The sequence below is a fragment of the Mercurialis annua genome, linkage group LG3 (assembly GCF_937616625.2).
Source record: "Mercurialis annua linkage group LG3, ddMerAnnu1.2, whole genome shotgun sequence".
Lineage (NCBI taxonomy): Eukaryota > Viridiplantae > Streptophyta > Magnoliopsida > Malpighiales > Euphorbiaceae > Mercurialis > Mercurialis annua.
The window spans coordinates 71,321,518-71,340,064 of NC_065572.1; the positions used below are offsets into that span (position 1 = coordinate 71,321,518).

At 34.6% G+C, this 18,547-nt stretch overlaps 1 protein-coding gene across 2 annotated transcripts; it reads left to right on the forward strand.

The window, feature by feature from the left end:
* The first annotated feature begins 1,557 nt into the window (after positions 1-1,557).
* On the forward strand, positions 1,558-18,544 carry LOC126674710 (uncharacterized protein At3g06530). Of its 2 annotated transcripts, XM_050369197.2 has the most exons (39): positions 1,558-1,881; positions 1,968-2,181; positions 2,282-2,377; positions 2,473-2,590; positions 2,680-2,853; positions 2,968-3,138; positions 3,616-3,671; positions 3,770-3,859; positions 3,954-4,102; positions 4,385-4,467; positions 4,643-4,771; positions 4,878-4,952; positions 5,800-5,968; positions 6,159-6,298; positions 6,415-6,507; positions 6,902-7,082; positions 7,718-7,815; positions 7,918-8,070; positions 8,166-8,325; positions 8,903-9,036; positions 9,172-9,253; positions 9,347-9,509; positions 9,867-9,942; positions 10,086-10,259; positions 10,358-10,426; positions 10,531-10,635; positions 10,942-11,031; positions 11,636-11,847; positions 11,946-12,147; positions 12,272-12,454; positions 12,680-12,775; positions 12,869-12,936; positions 13,009-13,357; positions 14,190-14,405; positions 14,991-15,659; positions 15,744-16,153; positions 16,598-16,859; positions 17,340-17,510; positions 18,090-18,544. In XM_050369197.2, the coding sequence occupies exons 1-39, from the start codon at positions 1,722-1,724 to the stop codon at positions 18,321-18,323; spliced, it is 6,474 nt and encodes a 2,157-aa protein (XP_050225154.1). In that variant the 5' UTR covers positions 1,558-1,721; the 3' UTR covers positions 18,324-18,544. The 2 variants fall into 2 exon arrangements, with proteins under 2 accessions (XP_050225154.1, XP_050225155.1); XM_050369198.2 differs by lacking the exons at positions 1,558-1,881; positions 1,968-2,181; positions 2,282-2,377; positions 2,473-2,590 and having other exon boundaries at positions 2,763-2,853; positions 2,972-3,138.
* Positions 18,545-18,547: the final 3 nt, after the last annotated feature.

Consider the following 18,547-nt stretch of genomic DNA (forward strand, 5'->3'; position numbering starts at 1 on the left):
TCAGTTATGCTTCAAGACGAGCTCTCAAAATGATTAACATTGCAGACGATTTTCACCACTTTTCAAATGATTGTTTTATTTGAAAATGATCAAATAAAAAGTGGCATAACCACCTCCAATAATTAAGCAAACAAGTTAGCATACGGTCGTCTATATGAAGCAGCCGGTCGTCTACTGTCCGGACGATCGTCTATGGCTTTAAATTCTTAAAAAAATTAAACGTTTTGAAGAAGTGTTTGTTTGCTAAAGACAATTGTCTTATGTGTTAAGTGTTGCATTTAATTAAGAAAGGAGCTCAAATGGGGCATTCTCAATTTCAAAATGATTGTCACATCACACAAGATTCAACATATATGGGTTCATTCTGTTAGGTTAGAGCAATTAATAACAATTTTGTATACGCAAATTCTATCTAAACTCTCAACACTAATTGTGTACAATTTCTTATATTGATCGTTTGTTTTCGTTTGGTGAAGGCCTAATCACTCAAAAACCCTTCATCTTTAAACTTTTTTTCAATTCCACTTCGACGTTGAAAATTTGTCAATTTTACCCACTTTTAAATTTTCCGTTTTCAATTGTACCCCAATATTTTAATTTTTGTTAATTTTTTTACTTAAATGATGAAATCATTCAATTAATTAAGTCTAAACATGAAATTAAATTCCTTTTTATTCAAAAAAGTACAAATAAGTCTTTTATTTTTAAAAACTAACTAAAAACCATAATAAAATTACACTAATTTAAATTCTTAATTAATTTAACTAAATTTAAATAAATTTTAAAAATATACAATCAATATATGCGAGACATGGAGAATGTTTTAAACAAATTTCCAAACGCAAAAGACGTTAATTTAATTTTTCAGGGTACAATTGAAACACAAAAATGCAAAATAGGATAAAATTGACAAATTTTCAACGTCGGGGTATGATTGAAAAGGGGCTAAAAGGTCGGAGATTTTTAAGACATTAGACTTTTGGTGAAACAATGATTTCACATTATAGGTAGTTTGATTACGCTTAAAAGACAATCAATTTTTTTTTTTGTCAAATAAAAGACAATCAATTGAGTTAAGAGTTTATTCCAAATTAAGTTTTGAATATCTTTATGACTTGTTACATTTACAAATCAAATTTTTTGATTGAATAGTATATGCGGGTTTGATTGTGAACCGGAGTATTCTAAAATTACGTTGTTAATTTCTCAAATCCTAACTTTCTTCTACTATTCAATTTTTAATTTTTTAAATAATCTATATTCATCCATTTTAAATTTACATTTAAAAATTATTTTTCTATGTGTATTAATAATTGATATATATTTAAGTTTTAAAGAATAATATTACATTATGAGTTGTAAAATATTAAACTTTATCAACTACTAGGTAGAAGCATTATTAAAGTTTAAAAATTATTCATGATCTTGAAATAAGAGGCATCAAAATTGTATGTGGAGTAGAGTTCAGGAGTGGCTCAATAATTAACCCTAAATAATACAGAAAAGACAAAACGACCCTTAAATCATGTCATATTTTCCACATTCACCATCCATCTCAAAACCCTAAACATCCACGTCGTTGAAACCTGGTTTACTCAACTCAACAGCTTTTTAGGGTTTAAGCTGCTTCACCTCTCTTCACTCAAATTTTACACTCGTCCATCATTTTTACTTAAAAATCTTCGTTTGTTGCTCTCTAATTCTCCAAATAACCAAAAACCATGGCGACAAGCTTAGCTTCTCAATTAGCAGCAATTAGGTCTGCTATACAAATCGACACAGACTCTCAAAAACGGCCTATAACTCGTCCGTCTATTTTATTCGATTCTAAAGAAGCTGCTGATATCGACACAGACACTATTTTTAGTATCGCGCTTTCAGGTTAGCTCAAATTTACTTAACTTTTAATTTGAAGTAATTGACGACACATTTTTAATTCAATTCGTTGCGTTTTGTGTTTTATTCAGGTCTTGAGATTCTTATAACACTCGATGAACGATTCAGAATCTATAGAAATGATTTGTTTAGTGATAAAAGTAAAGAAATGAATAGAGAATTGATGAATCAAGATGAGAATAATCGTATTAATGTGACTATTGGTTTATACCTGAGGTTGCTCTCTGGTCATCTTCAGTTACCTGCTGCTCATAAAACACTGGAATTTTTGATTCGCCGATACAAGTAAGCATTAGTTCAATTCAAGGTTGAATTGCTATTTTTGTTCTTTCTACGGGGAATTCGCGAGGAGTTGTTTTTTTTGACTGTGTTATAAATAATGTAGGATACATGTATACAATGTTGAGGATTTGATTTTATGTGCCTTGCCCTACCATGACACTCACGCTTTTGTTCGGATAGTTCAGTTAATTGACACAAGGTAATGCAATAAGGTGCCTTGTTATGTATTTTTGTTGCTGTTTGATAAAACATTATGGTGACATTCTCAAAATTTTGAATTATTATTTCATGTAGAAATAGCAAATGGAAGTTTTTGGACGGTGTTAAAGTTTCGGGCGCACCACCTCCTAGGAATGTTATTGTGCAGCAGTGTATCCGTGATATGGGAGTTCTAGAGGCTCTTTGCAATTATGTGAATGTTTAATCTCTTTTGTAGTTCTGGACTGTTGGGTTAATTTGATATGGTGAATGGTTGTATTGAAAGATTATGTTTTGCTGCAGGCATCTCCTTCAAAGAAATTTCAACCTTCAAGACCTGTCATCAGCTTTAGCACAGCAGTTGTTATTGAAACTTTGGGTTCTATAACCGATGTTAATAGTGACGTTGTACATAGAATCCTTCCATTTGTAGTTTCTGGACTTCAGCCTAATCTGAAAGGAGGCTCAGATCACAAGGTTAAATTTAGAGATACTGTTTATTGGTTTTGATGGAAACTTGGAAGTATGTTGTTCGCTTACTTGACTTGCTTTTCAATTTCTAAAGTTAAAAATATTTATTGTTCGATGTAGGCAGGCGCTCTAATGATTGTTGGTTTATTAGCAAATAAAGTTTCCTTGGCTCCTAAGCTTGTTAAAAGTTTGATCCGGTCGATTTCTGAGTTGGCTCAAGAAGATGCAAAAGGGTTGGCGGATCTGCAGTGGCTTCGTTTATCAGTTATGGCTTTAGTTAACCTTGTTCAGGTATTAAATTTGAATTCATCTTCACTTTTTTAATCATTCGCATGAAACTTTCCATGGGAAATCGTCATTTATTTATTTATTCACTTTGTTGACTATTCTTCCATAAAATTTGTTGCTATGGTCTATTATTTTTATCATCATGTTTGTGTTTACTGGGAGATAAACGCGGGTCTGCTCCTTTTGTCATTTCTTATAATTATTCTGATTTGTTGTCTGATTCTGGAAGACAACTTTGATTTTCTCATCACATGTATAGCATACAATCTAATTATATGTACTAAGAATACCGATTGCCAAATGCAATTAGTTCATCTATGCATAAACTTCGTGGCTTCAAAAGGGTTGCTAAGTGTTGCTCTCACTGAAACCTATTCTGAAATTTGAATTGAAAATTTTCAGGCTTGCATGATACTATAAACAATTATATTTATTTTTATTTTGATGACCTCTAAATTCACTTTGTAAAAAATTTCCCAGTTGCAACCTATCAATGCGTTTCCAAAGAAAGTTCTGGATATTATAAAGGGTACTAGGTAAGTCTTCAAAAGCCTCGCATGTTTGAACATTTACTGCATCATGAAGTATGCTAATGCTGGTTAACATTTTGTAATGATCTTCTTATGTACTGCAGGGATATTTCTGCGGTTCTTTTAGAACTGTCTAAGGAATTCAATATTGAGAGATTCCTCAATGTGCTTGTGGAATCTTTGGTTGATTACAGGTGTGAACTAAATTATATTTTGTTATCAACATGCCGGTACCGTGGCATATTATTCATTTAGCCATTGCCTAGACTGATTATTGTTTGTTGGCAGTTCTTCTGATGATGCGTGTTGCTGTGCTTTAATATCCATAATAGAGAGGGTTCCAGTAAAGAATTCTGTTGAACATATAGTTTCAAGGGTCCTTTTTTCTTGTATAAAAATGGCACAGAAAAGTGACAGTTCAATGCCATCCTTATCAGGTATTTCTAAGCACTGGCATTTTCATTGTGTTCACATTGTTTTCATGGTATGTTCGTTGATAATACATGCTTATGGATATTTATCCTACCATATGTTTTTCTTCTCCTCTTTATTTTTAATTTTATGCCATCTGTTCATTAGTTAGTGCAATGATGTTGGGCAAGTAGCTAGCTTTCATCTATTATTTTCAGAATTATTTATTTGGACCTGCTTACTTTGAGATGCTTAAGATCTCTTTGCTAAGGTCATGAATTTTCTATGCTTGTTGTCGGACTTTTCAGGGAGCTGGGCAAAGAAAATTTTGATGGTTATTGATAAGAATTATCCATCTCAACTTCATCAAGCAGTTTGTAAATTCTTGGAGGTCTGCTAGCTGAGTTCTCTTTCCTCTCTCTCTCTCTCTCTCTCTCTCTCTCTCTCTCTCTCTCTCTTTATATATATATATATTTCAATCAATTCATCTATATTTTTACCTATCTATTTCTCTCTAGCATGCATTATAAATTCTGGTTTTATTGATTTTCCTCCTTTTTTGATAGGATTCGGAAAGCCAATCCAAGAAAAAGGGTGGGGTGTTTGAAGCTTTATGTAAAATGTTGGATGGGAATTTGGATTTGTCAATCGCTTCATCAGACTCCAAAATTTGGCTTGCTCTACAGCATCCCATGGTATTATTTATTGTCATTCCAAATTCCAATATTGTGAAATCTATTTGTCAGCTCTTCAAGTTAGCATTTTGTCAAGCCTTCTAAATCTGCTGTAATGTTACAATAGGCTGAAGTTCGGTGTGCTACATTGTCCAGTTTAAAGGAATCTGGTTTTCTGAAAACCTTGGCTGCTGATTCACAGGTAGTATTTGACGCATTTGTTTTAAAATTCTTTGTGGTGAGTTACTGTCATTTGGTATATGGAGAAATGGAGGGTCTACAACACTCCTGTTCTTCACTATAAATGACTGTTGTTGTTTGTGGATTTTTAGTTCTGCCAACTTGTCATTAGTAGTTGCTGTAGAATCATTTTTCTTCTTTCGTACTCTGAATTCAATGCTGAAGTATTATAAATAGCATTTTATTTTTTTTCTTTGGTTGATTATGTCACATGGAAATTTTTCTTTGTTGATTATATGTCACATGGAAACTTGTTGAGTCCTATGTATTGGTGTTTTGTTTCTTTTTGCAGAACCACTTCTGGAATTTTAGAACTTTTTATTTATAACATATTCTTGTAAAAATTATAATTTTTCCATTTTTTCGTTTCAACGTTTTTCCGTTTCTGTTTCCATGCGACATATGTAGTGAGGGTAGCCTGCTTATCAGAAAGCTGTCACTTTATGTTTAAAAAAAGCCACAACTTAGTTTGTTGCATTTTTTGGGTCAAAATATGAAGCTGTGCCTTCTGGCCATTATGAGTGATGTTGTTGCACCTGTTTGGAATATCATGTTGTGCCAAGGAAGCTTATAGTGCAGTTGGGCATGGTTTGGCATGAAATTGATTAACAGAATCAAAGCAATTATTTGATTATGTGTAAAAAAATTCACAATTCTTGTTTGCCACTATTGATTTCTGCCTGAAGGGCTTCTTGCCCTTATGGCTGGAGCAATTAAATGTGGACCTTTTTCAATAACAATTATTTTTTTGTGTCTCGTCATTTAGAATCATGTAGTGATCTATCCATTCTGATTTACTTGTGATGCAGAGTCTTGGAACTATTCGAGATGCAATCTTGCGCCAACTTCAAGATAGTGATCTAACAGTTGTTCAAGAAGCTTTAGCTCTTGAGGGATTATCGGAGATAATAAGCGCGTCTGATCTTCTTGAAACACTGGATAGTGTACTTAAAAGATGGGCTGCCTCCCAAAAATCAAGTGAGCATGGCAAGTTTCTGATGCTTTCCTCTTGGACACTTTATATGGCTACCAGGCATCCTGGTTTTGCTGTTACACTTCTTCCTATTGTTTTTCACTTTTTGTTTGCAAAACGTTTTCATCTGTCTTGTATGTATGCGAGTCTTAGTGCTCTAAATCTCATTTTTCATTTGGTTCTTCTGTTTTGCAGGCTTATCCGACAACTCTACTCTTGCTGATAATGTGGCTGTCTCAGTCCTGCAGCTTGCCATTTCAAGCTTCCATGATCAGGCTGATTACTTGGAGAAACTTGCTGCTAGGATGTTTCCTTTAATCCTTATATTGCCTAAGGTCTGTAGCTGTTGTGCTCTATGGTTTCGAGGTTACAACGCCGTGAAGTAAATTGTAAAAAGGTACTCATTATCCTGCTTTTATTAATTTGCAAGTGTTTTGTTTACTGGATGCAGACACGAGGTCTAAATTGGAAGATTTTGAAGTTATCAAAGAAAATGAATTGGCCATTGTACCAAAATCTCAATGGCATCCCTACTGAAGATGAGGTATTTATTTTTGTGCTATTTTGCTTGCAGTTTAACCTTAAATTCTCTGTATCATATTTCAAAGCATCAGTGCTGACCCATAGTAGTCTATCTTTAACGCTAGAGTCTGGAGTAAGTCAATGCTAGTGTTGGACTTCACTGAAAGACAAGATTTATGTTGATCGATGACATATTTATGCATTTGATATAAATCTAGTACAAATACAGCGATTAAATTTTATAAGTGTAAATGCAGTCTTGCTCATTCTGAGTATTTTTCCAGCTGGTGCATCTGATATTCCACATTTCAAGTTTTCCAGTTGTTGCCTCAGTTTTTTCATTTTCTCAATAGTATTTTGATGTCCGGCTCTACATCACTTAAATAAATTTATCTGTCAACTGGGAAATTATGCAGGAACTATCCAAAGAAAACATATCTGCGGTCAATATAAAAATTATTAGCAGCTTGGCAGAGACATTCTCAATGTATCCAGATGACTATACATCTTGGTTTACCAAGAGCTTCAATGATTCGAGTTTGTCAAAGACTCTTTTCTTCTTGGTTGTGATGCAGTCATTTATTAATGCAAAGAATGGTATGTTTTCTACTCTTTGATAAGATTACCATTGTCTTTTTGCACTGCTATTTTAAATGTGTTCTTACAAGCTAATTAAGGTTAGGTTGCTGTTGAGATATGTTAAGCCCATTTTATAAACTTTTTTTTGGGAAGAAGGGAAATATGAGAGGAAAATTTGAATGGAGTTCCTTGCCTTTGTTTGCGAGGAGGAAAGTAAAGGAAGGATGAAAGTAGGAGTTGTTTCTGCCTGGCACAATCAGTCCAATGTGGAGAGAAAATAAAGAGAGGGATTTACAAAATAGTTCTTGCCCTCATATTTTCCTACTAGTTAAATAAGAAAGGAAAAATATGAGAAAATTTATCTGAATTTTTTCTTCCATCACATATTTTCGTAGGTAGGTGCACCTAAGTGCAAGGCTATTCTCTTGAGCCAACATTTGTATTATGGTATAGCAAGAGGGCACAACAGAGGTGCCTGCTTTGTAGCCTAGCATGCATCGCTTATTTTAACAGTAGTTATGGGCTTTGTATATCTATGATACACCCATAAATTTTGTATATCATGTAACTGCCACTTTCATTTAGGTTCATTGTATTTGTTTTGCTTCTGAGCCCTAACTATGACAAGAGACTCCTGCATTCTCTTGCTGCAGATGGCGCGCAACTTTCGTTGCTTTTTGATGCTTGCTTCCCTGTTTTAAAGACTGAGTGGGAAGTTCTTGAGTGTGCCGCTGATGTTTCTGTAAAAGAGGTTGGTTGATTTGGTTGGATATTAAAAGTCCTGTTTTGATTTTCTTATCTTTTCTCTTTTTCCCTTGAGTTTTAAATTTATGCTTATTCTTATGGTTGGAAGTGCAACAAGGAGATGATACACTGGGAATGTAAGAAATTCACAGATCAGCTAGCTGATAATGATTTCAGTGCGTTGAAGTCAGACATTCTAATTTGCATCATGTGGAGATTAGTGGAGGCAATTGTTTCTGCAGTAGCCACAGATATCCTGCTGGTTGGTGATTTTATGTGGATAATTTTTTGATGTCATGATTTCCTTTCTACTGAGATCACTGCTGTTCAACATATTGACTTTTGCATCTCTTTCAGGATGATAATGCAAAGTGGATAAGCTGTAGAGTTAGGGACTTGTATGTGTTTCTTTCAACTTCTCAGCTAAAGCATGTCTTCAAGGAACACCGTCATTACCTTATTACAAAGTGCAACATCTCTCCTGTTGATTTTCTCTCTGGATTTTTCATTAATGAAGGTGGTTAACTTGGCCTCTTTACATAGGAGGCATTGACATTGTTATATTTGGAATATTATACCTTTTGTATTTAGCGTCTTCTCCTTTTGGGGTAATAGAAAATGCAGGTTTCATATGTTATTGATTTAGTTGACATTTTACGAAACTTTGTCAAAGTAGTTTGCATGTGGTGCATTATGGTATCAGATACCATTAAGCTTGAAAACTTAGTGGCAGTACCTTTTAATTCTAAGCAAAGCATGTTTCCTTGCTTTTTTGTAACTAAAATATAAGTTTTTAATTAGAAAACAAAAGCAAACCAGAGTTTTCTCATTTTGTTTTCCTATAACAAATATTTGGTTAAAGAGAATGAGTTATATACACCATTTGAGTATTCTATTAATATGGTTTTTGATGTTACCGATCAATGTGCTGCGGAAGTTATGACAAGATGAAAATCAAAAAGTACAACAAAGATTTTAGAAAGCCATAATCTCCAAAAAATTAAAAACAGTAAACCACATGTTGAGTTTTTGAAGTTTTCTTGAAGGCTTAATTCATGGTTTTATGTTTCTATGCTTTTTTGGTTATTCTACAGATGTTCCTGTTGCTGTCCAAGTTGAAAGTCTTCACTCTCTTGCATTTCTTTGTCGGGAGCCTGATGATCGATTGCTGTTTCAACTTCTAGCTAATTTCCCTTTGCTTCTTGTGCCACTTGCCTGTGATAAGCAGGTTCAGAAGCTGTTCATTTAAATTACTTGGTCCACACTCTTTTTCTTTTTTCAAACCTTCAACTAGCTCAGGGATCTGCTTATGGTTTAGTATATGGTTTGATCTGACTCTCTAGAGTCTATTCACTCTTTTCAGGATATAAGAACTGCTGCCATGGGCTGCATTGAAGCATTTTATGCACTATCGCTCCGGGTTGACCATTTGAGCAAGAAAAATGGTATATTATTCGACATTGAACTTGATGCTCCAAAAATGTCGTTCTGCATGTTTAAACTTTTTAATATCTAAAATGTGGATGGAAAAATGACAGGCAACAACGCGAGTTGGAGTCATTTCCTCGATGAGCTTCTTGGCCTCATTATCCAACAAAAGAGGGCGATATTATCAGACAATAACTTTCTACCCTCTTTATTGACCTCTTTGCTTGGCTCATCCCATGGTGGTCTTCTAGTGCCAAGGAATGTTGAACAAAGGTATTTTTGTGCATTGATTTTTTTTTTGTCTTGTGTGAATATTGAATTTGCATCTTTGCCAATTGACTGGCTCGTTATTTTACTCCTACTTCCAGCTGTATAGCTTATACTATAAATTCAATTTTTAATTTTACTAAAATGTTTAATGCAAGTTAAATTTTGCTATAATTATGTCCAATTATACCAGAATAATTGATTGTATTACTTTATGCTGGAATTATCTTTGGTACTTACTAATAGACTTGATGCTTATGAACTATTCAAAGGTTCTTTAAATTATATTTGGTGTGTATGAATTGTCATATTTTTCGTATTACACTTAGTTGGAAATTACAAGTTGTTGCTGTTAATTTTCAGATTTGATCAATCTACTAAGGAAAAGATTCTTGCCTTTATCTTGGGTTATGCACTTCAACTTCCAACATTTGCGAAGGTTTCCCCTCTTTGATATGATCTCTTTTAAGTTTCAGAAGATATTCATTTTTTATGAAGAAATTATGTTTTTGACATATTTCATTGTTCTCATAGAAATGTTTTTCATAGGCTGAAAACTGACCGAGTTGATTTTTGTGGCAGCTAATGATTGTATCTTTGCTTAAAGGATTGGGGCATGCAATAATTTGTGTTAAAGATGTTGAAACACTTTTGGATCAGCTTCTGAAAAGACGCAGACAATGTAATTTTGAGGCAGATAAGTCGATACAGAAATTGTCCAAAAGTGAAGTCAAAATCTTGTGCCTTCTACTGGAGGTAAATTAATACAAACATACTCACACATGTGTTTACATGCTGCTATAATTGTCTCACTTCTTTCCCTAATTGTAAACCCATCCTCTTGTTTGTAATAGTTATGTGCTATGTCGCCTTCATCATCTGACAAATGTGCTACTGATGATTATTTGCTAAGGGCCTTGCAAGTAAGTAGCTATTTGCAACTGTTTGTATGCTTCTGATGGTTGATCATGTCTTTTTACACTGTTTGCGAATTCCTTTTTGCTTTAATGATGTTTGTTTTATCCAGCTGGATGGGCTCTCTTTTGAAGAATCTGCTGTTGCAGAACCTTGTATCACTGTTCTTCATAAGTTAACTGGTCACTATTACAGTAGTTTGGCAACTGAGAAACAGGTTAGCTTATTAGCCTGCTGATTGTTTTGTGCTGCATTTTAGTCCAACTCTATTACATAAGCGTGCAGAATGAAAAAACAGTACTATAATATAATAGAAAAAAATTATGTTTTGAGGTGATATGGAAAGTAATGGAGGATAATGATTCTTGATATGTCTGTATATTAAATAACAATATTCAGGAGGGGAGATATACATGATTTTGTACTTAGGTTTTTTTATGCCTATGGCATGCATCCGTTTTCTAATTTTTCATTTTGATGGGCTATAATTTGCTCATTGTGTGTTTTTTCTTGCTTTAAGCAGGGGTTGCTTTTTTGTGAGCTCGTGATTTTGTTCCGGAATCGCAATGTTGATATTCAAAATGCAACTAGAGAGGCCTTACTCCGCTTGAATGTTTGTGCCTTCAATTTCCGCTGTCTTTGTCCAACTTTTTTTTTATTTCTATTATTTATCAGACCCAATTTACTTGGGATTAATGCTTAGTCAAGTTGAATTTATGTGATTGCTTATCAGAACTTTGATTGGAATTTTGAGATTAAACAAGTTATTGAGTTTTACCTGTTTAGAAATGATTGTAAAACGGCATTAACTTTATGGTCATAAGTCATGAAACACTCTCTTGTTGGGCTCTTTATTTTCTCAATAACAGTTTGGCTTACTCTTTTGGTACCAAATTTTATCTGGATCTTAGAGCTGGAGGGGTAAAGACTGATTCCAATGTTGTTTCATAAGTTACTGAATGAGTTTATAAAAAATAGATATATGTAGCATGAGCTGCTGGATGGTTGTCACTTCTACACAGATGCTAGAAGTACTTGATATCATATATTCCATAAAAAAGACCTTCAAAGGCTTGCTTGACCTCTAATGTTCTATTCTATGATCCTGCCCCAATATATGTGCTGTATGATTTGTTTTTTGAATCATAAGATGTATGATGATCTGGAAAGCAAGGGTTCTATTAGAGACTTGATTGGCAACTATTTGGCTGATGCAGATTACATGCTCCACAGTATTCCAGACACTTGATTTCATACTCAAAAAGGATACTGGCAAAACTGGTTCATCATTTGGGAAGAAGACAAAGAAAGCAATTGCTCATCAAGCTTCCAGTTTGGAACTTGATGTGGTTTGTAAAGGAGAAACTGCATTAAACTTGCTGAGCTCCCTTCTAGAGATATTGGTGCTTAAGAAAGATTTGGCTAACAGGTTTATTCAGTGATGTACTGGATGATTATTTTAAAATTCGCCCTTACCTTTTCATTTCATTGGTGTGCCTACCTATATGATGCAATTTGATGTTGCAGGGGTTCTCTTATTGCGCCCTTGTTTGAGCTTCTTGGTAAAATCTTTTCAGAAGAGTGGCTAATTGGCCAAGATCAGAAGTCCATCCAAGCTTCATTTGGCATTTTTGAGACAGCATCCAGTACAGTGTGTTACATTCAACAGACAGTTCTATCTATACTGGATGATATTATTGCTTCATCTGTAAATTCTGTTCCCCTAAAGGTATCCTACTCTTTTTGACGCTGGAAAATTGTGCTGGGTCATGCTTACATGGCCCTGTCCATATTAGGTTTCATAAATATGTGTGTTTGTGTTTTATCCCTTTGACATCTTTTTTTGATTGCAGGATGATATAACAAATAAAATAGACATTAAAATATTGGTGGAGTGTGCCCGTTCTGCCAACAACAGAGTCACACGCAATCATATATTCTCATTGTTATCTTCGATTGCGAAGATCATTCCGGACAAGATATTGGAACATATATTGGACATACTTGCAGTCATTGGAGAATCCACTGTTTCTCAGGTTCGTACATATGCATTTCCCTGGTACAGAATATGATATATCAGTTTATATGTGGAGTGTGCACGTGGACAAATGCAAGTGTCATTTGTTTGAAGTGAGAATTTTTGAAGCCAAATGAAAGAAAAATACTGATGTTAAAAGATAATTTAAAACCTGAGACCGTTATTGTTCTATATTAGCTGCTAATCGCATACGCATTCCTTCTGTTTTCTGTTAATGCTATAGATTGATAGCTACTCTCAGCAAGTGTTTGAGGAACTTATAGCTACAGTTGTGCCATGTTGGCTAGCTAAGACAAATGATACAGAGAAATTGCTCCAGGTTGTTTTCAGTTTTTTCTTCTCTGTAGAACACCTTTCCCTGGCAATTGGTTGCTTTGAACTTATTTTCTCAGTTGGCTAAATCTATCTGCAGATATTTGTAAATGTTTTGCCTGCAATTTCTGAACACAGGAGGCTGTCCATTATTGTGTACCTGTTGAGGTATATCTATTGAACTTTGGTGACTAAAACTGCATTTTCCATCTTCCTCTTTATTCACATGCTTCTTTACAGGACATTGGGAGAGCGTAATAGCTTGGCTTCTTTGCTTGTCCTACTCTTCCAGTCATTAGTTTTAAGGGAAGGACGAGCTTACCTTGATGATACGCGAACATTAGAAAGTTTTACATCTTCTATAAAGGGAGAGTGGGAGTATGCCTTCACTGTGCAGATATGTGAGCAATACTCATGCGTGATATGGCTTCCGTCTGTTGTTATGCTGCTTCAACTTATTGGAAAGAGTCACGTGTGCCAAGAATTGCATATGGAGTTGATTTTTGCAATGGATTTCATTTCAAATAAACTGAAAGATCCAGAATTGGCCTTCAAGCTTGAATCAGGCGAAGATTCTGATAGCATCCAGGTTCCGATTCACTCTTTTAGCAATTTTATGCTTCAAAGTACGGCAATAATTTTTTGAAATTGTTAATGCTGTGGTTACATTTCCGAACTTATAATTTGTGCTGCATTACAATCATCCATCAATTCTCCTCATATTTGTCTCTTGGAAATGTAGATCCTGGAATTTTAATTCAAAATTTAGAATATCATCCTGTACTTGAAGAACAGGATGATAGTCTATGTTTTCTTAACAGAATGTATTTTCAATTGCCCGTAAGATTTTCTCTTATGTTGAGAAACTTCCCTTTTCTTGTTCCCTCGGACTAATGTGCCTTTCACGAGACCTGTGTGAACTGGATTCAGTCATTCTGTGAGTTTAATTTAGAGCGCCTTTCCACCCAAATGGTGCTGATTATCTCCTTTGTAGCACTAATTGTTTACCTGTTATTGTGTTACATTTCCAGTTAGATGGGTATATTTTTGAATGATAAGGGAGAATAAGCAGTTCCATACATGTTCTACCATATACTCCCTCTATCCCTTTTAGGAAGTCCCTGCCATTTTTTTATGCCCACTTAAGAAGTCCCATCGTACCTTTTTAACATAATTTCATATATTTACCCTTTGTTCTATCTTAATAGTAAAGCACATTTACAAGAAAATTAATGATATGTATAGTTCCAAAGCACAATTAATAAGGCAAAACAAGGGAAAAAAATGTTTTTATGACTTGCTATTATGTGTGAAAAAAACAAAAGGACTTCCTAATTGGGACGGAGGGAGTGTATTTTTCTCTAATTTTGTACCTGCAGTTGCTTGCATGACTGTGGAATGACCACTGTTGGTGTTTACAGGCATCTCTTGGAAAACTCATGGAACATGTTATTTCTCTTTTACATCTTATCGACAAGGGAAGAAAGCAAGTAACTATTCCTCTTACAATGAGAAAGGAATTAAAAAAGTCCACACATGCTGTCTTGAGGACTATCACAGCGGTTATGAACCCTGCATCATACTTCAGAGCGCTCATCAATTTGCTTGGACAATCAGATGGAAATGTGCAAAAGAAGGTATATAGCTATGTAATACAGTGTGCTAATAATAGTAGCCATCAATTTAAAGCTTGTTATTTTTGTGTTCTTGTTGGACTTAGGATAATAGTTTGTAATCTGAGGTCCTGGAAAGATAAAAGATACTGTTTTAGTAAGTATTAAAACTTGGTGTCTTTATATGGTACTTCTTCCTCTCTCCTTTCTCTTTCTGTACAGGTTTTATCAGTTTACCAGTAGAAAATGATATCTGGCTTTTGTATGGATGAAAACTTCAGAAGCAATGTCATTCTTGCTTTCATTAGAATTCTAGGCATCTTTATTTGACTCCATGCATTTACTATTTTTTATAATACAATATCAAGTTTACTGAATTGACGCGTAACAAATCCATTATTAACATTAGTTCATATGTAAATGTGTTTATTGCTGCTAAAAAAAATCACTTGGAAGTTTCAATTTTTGCTGTGTGAATCATAACTTTTACTACATTCGTTATAGGTTAATAAATTCGTATTCGTTTAGGCTTTCAGTTCAAATTCTTAGCTTTTCCTTTATGCTGAAACCTGGATATTTCTGACGTTTTTAAATCTCGCTTGCACTTAGGCTCTTGGGCTTCTTTGCGAGACATTAAGGGATCGTCAGTCAAATAAAGAGAACAGCAAGGGGAAAAGGAATTTGAATGTAAATTCAAGTACTGGTTGGCTCCATATGGATGAGAGTTCGCTTGAATCGTTTCACAAGATGTGTTTGAAAATTGTTGGGTTAATTGATGATGAGAAGAATATAGTAGATGCACCACTAAAACTTTCAGCAATTTCTGCTCTGGAAGTCTTGGCGAATAGCTTTTCTTCTGATTATTCTATCTTCAGCATATGCCTTCCATCTATTGCAAGAGGCATTAGCTCACCCGTCTTGGCCATTTCTTCTAGCTGCCTTCGCACAACTGGTGCTTTAGTTAATGTGCTTGGACCAAGAGCATTATCTGAACTTCCAAGCATTATGAAAAATGTAATTAAGATATCTCATGAAATCTCATTTAAAAATGGTGATGATAACACCTCTCCTGCACTATCAACTTCAAAAGAATCAGTCATGCAGTCTATTCTTTTAATTCTGGAGGCAGTTGTGGACAAGCTTGGTGGCTTTTTAAATCCATATCTCAAAGAAGTTATAGAACTACTAGTTCTTGGACCTGAGTATACAACTGAATCCAAGCCAAAGCTAAAATTGAAAGCAGATGTAGTACGAAGGCTCTTTACTGAGAAAATCCCTGTAAGTTTTTGGAGAATCTGCTTATTCTGTTTATCTTATCCATCCTTATTTGATGAATGCCAATCCTGGCTTTTGCTTGTGCAGGTTCGACTTGCTCTGCCGCCTTTGCTAGCATTACATTCTAAAGCAGTGGAGTCTGGGGACTTAAGTGTGGCAACTTCTTTTAAATTGCTTGGAAGCTTAGTTGGTAAGATGGATAGATCATCTGTTGGTGGTTACCATGAAAAGATTTATGACGTTTGCTTGGGTGCTCTCGATCTTCGTCGTCAACAGCCTACTTCAATTAAGAACATCGATGTTGTCGAAAAAAGTGTACTTGATGCTATGATATCTTTGACTATGAAACTTACAGAATCAATGTTTAAGCCTCTATTTCTTAATAGTGTTGACTGGGCGGAGTTGCATATTGAAGATAATGATAATGAGGGTCATGCATCAATTGATAGGTCCATTGCATTATATGGTTTGGTCAACAAACTTGCTGAGAATCATAGGTGAGCCCTATGTGTCCCATTTGCTTAATTGTTTGTTCTTTAAATTGCCTGACCTAAAATTTCATTTTTAGTGCTCCTTGCTTGCTAACTGTTTATTATGATATTTGAGTTCACATATTACTCCTTGCTTTCTAAATTGTTCATCATGTTGTGGTTCTAATTATGATATTTGAGTTCACATATTTTGATGGTTCATCCTGATATAATGCACTTTATTATATTGCAAGTTTCAATTGGACATCATTTTGCGTGTTAACACCCATTTGTGTAATATAAGTCAGACATTCGTGGGAAATTATCGTGTTAGGATATTAACAGTAGTTGTCAATAAATAGTTCATCTGTTTTCAGGGTATATGGTTGATAGCGGCTGTAGAATTTTCTTTTTCTTTTGTAGTGTATGCTATCTCTAAGACATTGAGCCATTTCTCATTGGTTATTGCAGGTCCCTTTTTGTTCCTTATTTCAAATACTTACGTGATGGATGTGTAAAACATCTCATGGATGCTGCTGATGCAAAAGGTGCCGCTTTGATTCGAAAGAAAAAGAAAGCCAAGATCCAGGAAACAGGAAAAGAAATAAAAGGAAACACCAGTTGTTTATCCCTTAAAAACTGGCATCTAACGGCATTAGTCCTATCTGCTTTACATAAATGTTTTCTGTATGACACTGAAAGCCTTAAATTTGTTGACTCCTCAAATTTTCAGGTTAGTAATCTGCACTTGCAAAACTCCAACTTTGTGACATGCAGCTATAAACAAGTTTGCAGGTCATGCTGTTTAAGGGAGTAAAATATAATCTTGATGATGAGTTTATGATTTTTTTTCATTTTTATCTTCTTTAAGCTGGTCATGTTAATAAAGTAGAATCCTGCATTACAAACTTCACATTCGTTTAACTCATCAATCATCACCTTATTATTAAACGGGTGCTGTATATACCAAAATTCAGTTCATACGCCCGGCAGTTAAACTGTTTCTGCTGCATACTTTGTCCAATTGGCAATATCAATATCATTAGTACTCCCTTTGTGCTGTAGATTTTTACAGCACATTGGTGTATTTCAATTTTATTTGAATGTCGGCTGTTCTCTGATACTTCCGTCTCTCTACAAGATCCTATCTCTTGTGCCAATGTTAGTTTTGTTCTCTTTCTTACCTTTTTTATTTTTTGAATTGTGATGGCAGGTTCTGTTGAAACCCATAATCTCACAGCTCATTGTGGAGCCACCTTCTTCTCTAGAAGAACATCCAGGCATACCATCTATTGAGGAAGTTGATGATTTGTTGGTGGTTTGCATTGGTCAAATGGCTGTAACTGCAGGAACTGACCTTCTATGGAAACCTCTGAACCATGAGGTGATTTTTGAAATCGTTATTTCTTTCCAGTGCTGCATTTTTGTCCATTTCTTCCGATTGCAAGGGTTGAGCCTTTTCAGTTCAAATTATTGAATGAATCTTTACAGGGGGTTTTGTTTGCACTTTGCCTGTCAATGATATGAAAGTTATTTACATTTTATTTTAGGTCAGCCCGACTCATTTGAGAAATTATGACCGAATATAATAGCCACAAATTTCAATGGATATGGATATGGGGTCTTTTAGAATAAAAAATTTCTACATTGTTACCTTGAAACACCTATAGTTTTTGACAAAAGTTGGATATCAGCTAAAAGAGTGCCCTATTTTTCTCACTCTGTTTTCTTTTCAAGAATTTTCAAACCATGTCTCACATTCAAAATTCTTATATGAGGTGTTCCAGTCTTTTTCAAATTAACATATCCTCGTAGATCTGTATAATCTAATGCAACTAATTATTCACAATTGTAAGAATATTGAAGCTTTCCTGTATGATTGTTTGAGAATTTATTTTTGACTCAGTTGGCAAGATGAAGAGTTTGATATGTCGCGTAATTTTTATTTTATTGGACTTTTCAGGTATTGCTGCAAACTCGAAGCGAGAAGTTGCGTGCTCGAATTTTAGGATTGAGAATTGTGAAGTATCTACTGGATAATCTTAAAGAAGAATACCTAGTATTGCTGCCCGAAACCATCCCCTTTCTGGGTGAACTGCTCGAGGACGTGGAACTACCCGTTAAATCTCTAGCGCAAGACATTCTCAAGGAAATGGAGTCGATGAGCGGCGAAGATCTTCGGCAATATCTCCAATAATCTTGAATCCATGATTGTTATTTTCTGGATTCGGAGGTTAGCAGAGATAAAAATCAATACAGAGCTAATGTATGTAATTTATTTTTATTTGTGTTGAGGAAGTTGTAAATTGAAATTCTATATTCTTAAGAGTTAGGTGAACCGAGAAGCTGAAACTTATGTGATAAATGCTTCAATCAATTTTGTATACATTCTGCAGCAATATATAGCAATTTATTGTCTTT

Excerpts from the sequence above, each read along its gene's own strand:
- LOC126674710 (XM_050369197.2), top strand. The coding sequence starts at position 1,722 with ATGGCGACAAGCTTAGCTTCTCAATTAGCAGCAATTAGGTCTGCTATA. Across the intron at positions 2,378-2,472 it reads GTTCAGTTAATTGACACAAG|AAATAGCAAATGGAAGTTTT; the intron begins GTAATGCAATAA and ends TATTTCATGTAG. Across the intron at positions 15,660-15,743 it reads TCTTTACTGAGAAAATCCCT|GTTCGACTTGCTCTGCCGCC; the intron begins GTAAGTTTTTGG and ends TTGCTTGTGCAG.